Here is a 7,870-nt window from a genome sequence, read left to right as displayed (position 1 = left end):
GTGTAACTGGAAGTAATATTGACCCACAAAATGCGACGCAAATTTCATAAGCTTTTATGAGTTAATCGAATTGTACGCAAGTCATTTCGCAAAATTATTCCGTTCGTGAATCAACATACAGCGAAACTCATGACCAATCGGAGATGTCAACTAAATGCCACTGGATGCAAGTCGGCGGGCAAGTTTGAGGTAGGTACTCCCCCGTTACACTTTTAACCAAAGCTTAACTGTCATGGAAAGTGTTAACCAAATGTACTTTCCCATGCGACAAAAGTTCTACAAACTGTTTTTATTTTAGCCAACGAAACTTTTATTAGTTTGGCGAATTTTGTTCCTGTCGTTTCTTAAATTATTCTTTTTAAGACATAAACACGCAGTAAAACTCATGAGCGTCGGAGATCGTCAACAGGACCCCGCGCACTGGACAACAAGTTTCCGAAATTCTTTACTCTGCTGTCAAACAATAACAACGAATTCATGACGCGCAAGCTAGACATAGGTACCCGCTGGTTGCAATATTAACCACAGCATAAGCACCAGGGAAAATGAGTTTTTCTATGCGATGTCTGTTTATAAACTGTTATTTTCTGGTCAACGGGACTTGTACAAGTTTAGCGAATTTTATTCGGGTCGTTTCGTAAATTATTCTTTTTAACACATAAACACGCACTGAAAATCATGACCGATCGGAGATCGTCGACGGGGTCTCACGCGGACGACCCTCCGCTATCCAGATTGTTTATACTGGGCCCCAAAACGCTCGCGGAAGAGGACTATCGGAGGGCATTCAACTCTTTCGGCACAATTGAGGAAATCTGGATCGTGAAAGACAAGGTGACGAGAGAAAACAAGGGTGCGACTCGTTCAGATTTCAAACTACTGAAATTTTATCTTTGGGTATACAATTGCAGGCGTAACCTATGTAAAATTTTCGAAAACCTCCGATGCTGCCCGGGCGTTGGAAACCCTGAACGGGACGTCGCTCGTGCCGGGGACTAGGAAAGTCAAAATATTTATAGCATCCAGGTAAGAGAGTTGTTTGAAACTTAATAGAAGGTATTGTTAAATGTTTCTAGCCGCGATAAGGGGTCCTCTAGGGACAACAACGAGGAGGAAAAACAGCTGAGGTTGTTTGTAATGGTGCCACGTATGATGACCGACGATCAGTTGTACGATTACTTCAAACAGTTTGGCGATGTCGAATATGCGACGGTTATATTAGATCGAAACACTAGGGAAAGTAAAGGGATCGCCTACGTGAAATTTCACAAGTAAGCCCGGGATTACACGCGTTTTTCTTATCTCCTGAAAATATTCAAAATTTCTATGCACTCCACCCCTTCCTTCTACAGAACTGAGTTCGTGTTTAACCTTATTTTCTTCGCAGCAATCGCGAATATTTTGCTTTTAATGTCGATTTTCAAATGAATAACAAAAGTTGCCTTAGAGGAAATAAACTAATTGAATTTTTTTTTGACGGAAACCTCCATGGAGGTCCTCTTCTTTTAAATTTGACAGAGCATGTTGGGCCGTCGCCCAGAGGCGCTCGTCCATCGCGAAAAAAACTAGTTTACGCTTTAAAGTTAACGTAACAAGGCGCGTAAGGTTTTCAGACGCAGCGAGGGCCTACGAGCAGTGCGATCGCAAATATAAACCGGTATTTGCGGAGCCCAAGAAACCGGAACACATTAGACGTGGCGGCAATGCGGATCACATGTCGGTGGCCGCGGCCGGGAGAGGCGGTGTCCCTGCCCCATTAAACTTGCCGTTCCCTCCTAATTTGCCTTTGGGCGGCGGAGGATTCGTTAAACTCACGGTTATCGCCAATCCAATGGTTACGGAAGATCAGTTGTGGAAACTCTTCGACATAGTTCCAGGTATAATGTTTATTAAACTGTGCTTCGGACCGTTTAAATCTTGAAAATGGCCCCCGAAACTGGCTTTTTTCGCGACTTTGGTTCTACAGAACTTATGCATAGAATACTTTTGTTTAATAGTCAGTGGTTTAGGCTTGTTTGCTGGACTCGAAATATTCGTAGAATTTCAAAGTAGGTATGTATTTTGTTGCAAATTGTAAAACAAATGCAAATATTTATTTTTATTTTACATATAAAAGTATGTCGAAAAATTAAACATAATTTCGACTTATAACAATATGCAATATAATAAGTGTCCCTAAGCTTTCTTCTATAATTATTTTAACTTGCTTCACAATTTAGGCACAGAATACTGTTGTTTAGTAGTCTGTGACTTAGGTTTATTCAGGACCGGACTCTGAATAATGGAAGAATTTCAAAGTGGGTGGTTATTTTGTTGCCCAGATATAAAAAATGAAATATGTAACGAACACGCATAGTAGGCCCACCTGGACGTACCATCGTAGGCCCACAACCGCCGTGTCAGTCGGCAACGAGTTGATACAGAGATTCTACCGCGTATAACCGTTTAAATTCTGTTTTTATCCCAACAAACTGTTCCTACCCACTTTTATAATAATAAATACTGTTTGCTTGAGTGCGGGTTGTTACTCTAAGTAAGCGAGTGTAACAAATATTTATTTCTTCTTTCAGGGGTACACTATTTTACATATAAAAGTATGTTAAAAATTAAATATATTGTCGACTTACAACAATATACAATGTAATTGGGCGCAATACAATTGCTTAGTAGTCTGTGACTTGGGTTTGTTCAGGACCGGACTCCGAATAATGGAAGAATTTCAAAAAATGAAGTATTTACTCTTTGAACGGTTACATTATTTAACATATAAAAGTATTTTAAAAAATTAAATATAATTTCGACTTATAACGATATACAATATAATAAGCAAATTTTAGCTTCGTTTAACTACTTTAACTTTCCACAGAATTTGGGCGCAATATAATTGCTTAGTAGTCTGTGACTTGGGTTTGTTCAGGACTGGACTCCGAATAATAGAAGAATTTCAAAAAATGAAGTATTTATTTATTATTTCAACGGTTACACTATAAAACATATAAAAGTATGTTAAAAAATTAAATATAATTTCGACTTATAACAATATACAATATAATAAGTAAATTTTAGTTTTGTTTTTTAACTACTTTAACTTTTTATTCAGGCGAAATACAATTATTTAGTAGTCCGTGACTTGGGTTTGTTCAGGACCGGAATAATCGAAGAATTTTAAAGTAGGTGTTTTGTCACAAATTGTAAAAGAATGAAATGTCTATTTATTTTTTCAACAGTAAAGTATGTTAAAAAATTAGATATAATTTGGACTTATAACAATATACAAAATAGCAATACACAAAACAATACCTACCAACACTCGTAAACAAAGTATATCTTAACTTACTTTAGCTATTGCTACTTTGCTATAGCTTTAGATATTTTCCTAAAATTACAAACATCTAAACATTAAAGTTCGCAAATACTGTATGATGATGTTGAAAGCTCAACCAAAAAGAATTATGTTGACCAACCATTTTTGTATTTGGTAGAAAAATCATTTGTTTGGACCAACCCTGTGTAATGTAGATATTAAGAAATTCTGTTCGATACCGCCATAAGCTACGTTCAAACTTTCAACTTTCCACCGGCTCCAGCGCCGTAGTGATTAAAATTTATTTGAATTTGATCGGAAAATTGAAGAAAATTATTGTTATTTTCTCGAATACCGCCGAAGATGGGTATAGAATCGGAAAATGCTACTTTCTAGAAGAAACGGCAACGTCGCGGCATAAAAATATAAAGTGTCTTTAGCTTCGTCTGTGGTGAGTCCTGGGTGTTCTTTTAGGCATGGACTATTGCCAGTTGAATTACGAGGGTGGGGGGATGGAAAGGTCGGCGAGGGCGGTAGCCGAGGTGGTCTACACGCACCCCCAGTGGGCGGCGCATGCCAAAGAAAAACTACACGGTTTCGAATACCCTCCGGGCTCGCGTCTTATAGTTAGACCGGTCGCTGAGGGGATAGGCGACTGTAGGGGCGATCGCCAGGCTCCGCCCCCTCGTGACGTGAACAATATCGCACACGCGATCGCGCAGGCGTCGTCCCTCATACGCGCCGCCGGTCTGGATCCTTGTGAGTGTGCTTTTTTTTTTTTTTTTCAATAGTCGACCTTGTTTTTCCAGCCGTCCTGAACAATTTGGCAAACGCGCCGAAACAAGGCGACTCGATCGACAGTTGTAGCGTCAATCTGCCCTCGCCGAAGCCACTGGCGTCAATCGACGCGGAAATGGTCGAAAGGTAACTTAATTTTTTCTTTAGCTAGGGTAATACTATTTACAAATTTCCTGCATACGCCAATCATCCTTAATATCATTATTATTAGCAATCGACGCAGAAAGAATTTTAGAAGTTTTGTAAATAATAACGTAATCGTAATGCGTAAGACGCGCGTCGCGCCACCTATCTTCTACTTATCGAAACTCTGCCTAGCCTAAAAAAATTAGATTTGAAGGTTGGATTATTTTTTTTTTATGGATATAAAAGAGAGGTCTCGGAAGGGAACCCCTGAGGCACTCCAATTTGAACGCGATCCAGACCAGATGTGTTATTGTTTATGCCCGCGAATTGTCTGTGAGTTACAGTGGACTTGAGAATTTAAAAGAATGAGAAATTCGAATTTTTGAAATTGTTAAGTGTTTGAACATTTATGTTTTTTTGCCCTTTAAAATGGGGAGACCGTGGAATGAAGCAGATGTTATCCTGTTAGAAGAAGACATGGAAATAGTTATATGCCGCTTATTAGTGTAGGTAGATTAATTCCTAGGACGGTCCTGGAATGGTTACTGGTAAGGATGTGCGCGACAGGGTGTTCTATAAGGGGCTGCGGTTTTAGAGTAATAAACAGTAGACGGGTCGGTTTTAAAAGCACTATAATTCTGGTCGAAGTAAACTTGCTTTGCGTTACGGTTTCTATTATACCGCCCTTTATTTATTACCTTGTGAATTTTTCCGGGACTTTCCGTAGGTGTTTCGTGATCTGCTCGCCGACAGCGCTGTCGAACGCTCAGCTGCGCGATCTGTTCAGTCGGTTCGGTAACCTGATCGACGCCTATTTCCTGGCGAATCGGAACTGCGGCTATGCCAAGTTCGCGGACAGGAAGTCGGCCGAGGACGCGATCGATGTAAACACACGCCAGAGGGCGTTCTCCACCTTTCGATTGTCGTTTTTTTTTTTTCAGTTATTGCACGGCGCCGAAGTGAACGGGATCCGAATCAAGGTGATCAAGGCGGAGGAGCAGCGGAAACGACCGCGCACCGACGACACGTGGTAGTCGTGGAGGAGGGTGAGTTTTAACTTTTCCTTTCACTTGGACGAATTTGAAGAATGATGTAGAGAAAAAGAGAGAGAGAAAATGCTGGAGAGACAGAAAACAATAGGAAGAGACAAATGAGAGATAGGGAAAAGGAGAAAGAAAGAAAAAAATGAATGAAATGATGAGAGAAAGAGAGAGAGAGAGAGAGAGAGAGAGAGAGAGAGAGAAACCGAGAGCGAGAGCAAGACAGAGAGAGAGAGAGAGAGAGAGAGAGAGAGAGAGAATGAAAGGAAAGGGGTTGAAAAGCGCCAGAACGCGAGAAACAGGGAAGAACAACAATGACGACCGATAAGAATAATAGTAGGCAAGGTGAAGGCAACTTAGCAACAACAATAATTTGAAGGCAAATATTTACCACCTTCTCAAAAATCTAAATGAAATATAGAACAATTGAATTAATAATCATGCACTTTCAAAGATTTTTTTGTCATTTACACTTTTATTTCACACTCGATAGCAGGTATAATTTAAAAAAAAAATCTCTAATTCCATTCCAAATTTTGTTTTTTAAACCAAATTATCACTCTGCTCTTTACTTAGTCCGACCATATGAGCGGTTCACGCTTTTTATGGAGTGTTTTTTTTATGGCAGGCTGGTAAAAAAGAGAATTTTGTTTATCGTAACCCAATTTTTTTGAAACAAATATCAAGACTGCAAATTACCGCGAGATTTAATCTTAATTCAACTTTTCTTGAGGCCTAAATAAAAAGTGAACACCAACTTTTTCTTCTACACTGCTATGCGCAATTTTTTTTTTTTTAATTTACTTACCGCTGTGGATATACACCATGACAGCTTCCAGGATTAAAAAAAAAACATAGAAAAATACAGATTTTAAATATAACTCATAAGGAAAAAACACCACTAACAGCAACTGTCAACTTTGAACTGACATATTTCTGAAAATATTTATTCGTTTTTGTTTTTTTACTGGATTGATCTTCCTTCGGTTGTGAATAAATCGAATTTGTTGACGTTACGCCGATCGTGAGTGGGAATTCTGGTTTTGAGGTTATATTTCTGAAGAACTCTTGATATGTGGTCACCGCTGTTGCGGTGAATGTAAGGAAGGACCACAGTGGCTTGCTATCGAACTTGGGACATCTTCACATTGAAGATATTAAGCGTTCGATCACAAAATACACTTCGTCGCAAACGTTAGCAAACTCGATTTACTAACAAACCGACGAAAGTATTTGCCCTACAGAAAAATCCAACCGGCTTGGTCCTTACAAAATGGAAAATTCCCTACTTTCGATGGAGACTCGTTTGTTATAATCAATCCTCGACGGTTTTGTTATTATTTTTCATCACATCTGGGCTTTTTTCTTCTCAGAGTGCCGACGACCAACTTATAATGACAAGGACCTATAAATAGACACACAGAACACAGAAGGAAAACAACACGTAAAACTGAGGACCTCTTACGTGACACTACAACTTACTTTACTACGGCGACTGTTACCGCGTTATTTATTTGGTGCGTCTCGTAGACGGGCGTAGCCTAACAGTTTTAGGGATGTGTCTATTATGAACCGATAAGAAGTCCCTTTTTTTATTTTCTTAACCTAAAATTAACAATAAAGCCGCGGTCTACAACGGAGTGTTTTTCTTTTCACTGGCCACCTTTTTCCGCGTTTTTTGAAGTATACAGGGTGCTACGAAACTGAGGCTGCTTAATACGGACGCAAAATAGTGGTAAATAATTGCAGAGTTGAAAAGTAAATATGTCGAATGTGGCTGGAAAACATTTTTAAGTTTCTAGAATCGCCTCCAGGGGGCGTAATGGCATTTTGGAATTTTAAATCCCCCCTTTTTGAGAACACAATCTTATATTGCAGGTGACTGAGTATTTTCAGAAATAGATTGATAGAGGGGATTTTACGTGATCACTACAATTTGAAAAAAAAAACATTACAAATGAAATTTATCTTTGACCTTTAGCAGCACCCTCTTGTAGCTGTCACAACATAATTATTTATTTATGGGGTGGCTTATGTTCTTTTTTTTTTGGATTAATTGTTCATTTACTTGAAATTTCATGTAAAATTTAGTGAAATTATGTAGTTTTTTCGCTTTTTCTTCATTTTGAAAGAAATAAAACAAGCGACAGACGTAAAAATCAACACTAAATATAAGCCCACGTAACAATAAACTTTTTCTGATTTCTATCTTAAAATTTAAATTTGTAAGATTCCTATTTTTAAATATAAATATAGTCCTTATCTTACAATACAAATAATACTTATCGTAAAAATACTGTAACTAAAACTGCTTTTAATGATAAGCACAAAAGTTGACACTTGTGTATACTAAATGGGAATTAATGAAAAAAAAATAGCCCCCCAAAATTTAAAAATTAGAGCATTGTCTTTTGGAAAACGAAGGCGTTTGCTACATAGTCAGCAACAGCAATTTGTTAAAAATAAACAGCAACAAACGTTTTTTACAAACAAGGCCTCCGAAATGCACCACAAAAAGCGGCCATTTTAATATTATTGGAGTCAATTAATTACAATATATTCCATGCCAAAATGTTTACATTAATATATTTTGTGCGTCGAA

The 7,870-nt window shown here is 38.3% G+C and overlaps 1 protein-coding gene across 1 annotated transcript; it reads left to right on the top strand.

Moving 5' to 3' along the window:
- The first annotated feature begins 547 nt into the window (after nucleotides 1–547).
- On the top strand, nucleotides 548–6,923 carry LOC132696008 (RNA-binding protein 45). Its single transcript, XM_060660525.1, has 9 exons — nucleotides 548–853; nucleotides 912–1,026; nucleotides 1,077–1,271; nucleotides 1,606–1,877; nucleotides 3,779–4,063; nucleotides 4,114–4,228; nucleotides 4,956–5,112; nucleotides 5,170–5,274; nucleotides 6,642–6,923. Exons 1-8 carry the CDS (start codon nucleotides 679–681, stop codon nucleotides 5,260–5,262), a joined length of 1,407 nt encoding a protein of 468 aa, XP_060516508.1. The 5' UTR covers nucleotides 548–678; the 3' UTR covers nucleotides 5,263–5,274; nucleotides 6,642–6,923.
- Nucleotides 6,924–7,870: the final 947 nt, after the last annotated feature.

Source organism: Cylas formicarius, unplaced genomic scaffold (genome assembly GCF_029955315.1).
Source record: "Cylas formicarius isolate icCylForm1 unplaced genomic scaffold, icCylForm1.1 PGA_scaffold_1__22_contigs__length_36826433, whole genome shotgun sequence".
NCBI lineage: Eukaryota > Metazoa > Arthropoda > Insecta > Coleoptera > Brentidae > Cylas > Cylas formicarius.
This window is presented reverse-complemented; position numbering and strand designations above follow the sequence as displayed.

Bases quoted from the DNA above. Each gene is read 5' to 3' on its own strand.
- LOC132696008 (XM_060660525.1), top strand. From the start codon at position 679: ATGACCGATCGGAGATCGTCGACGGGGTCTCACGCGGACGACCCTCCG. The intron at 1,272-1,605 runs GTAAGCCCGGGA...AAGGCGCGTAAG, and splicing joins GCCTACGTGAAATTTCACAA to GTTTTCAGACGCAGCGAGGG. The intron at 5,113-5,169 runs GTAAACACACGC...TTTTTTTTTCAG, and splicing joins CGGCCGAGGACGCGATCGAT to TTATTGCACGGCGCCGAAGT.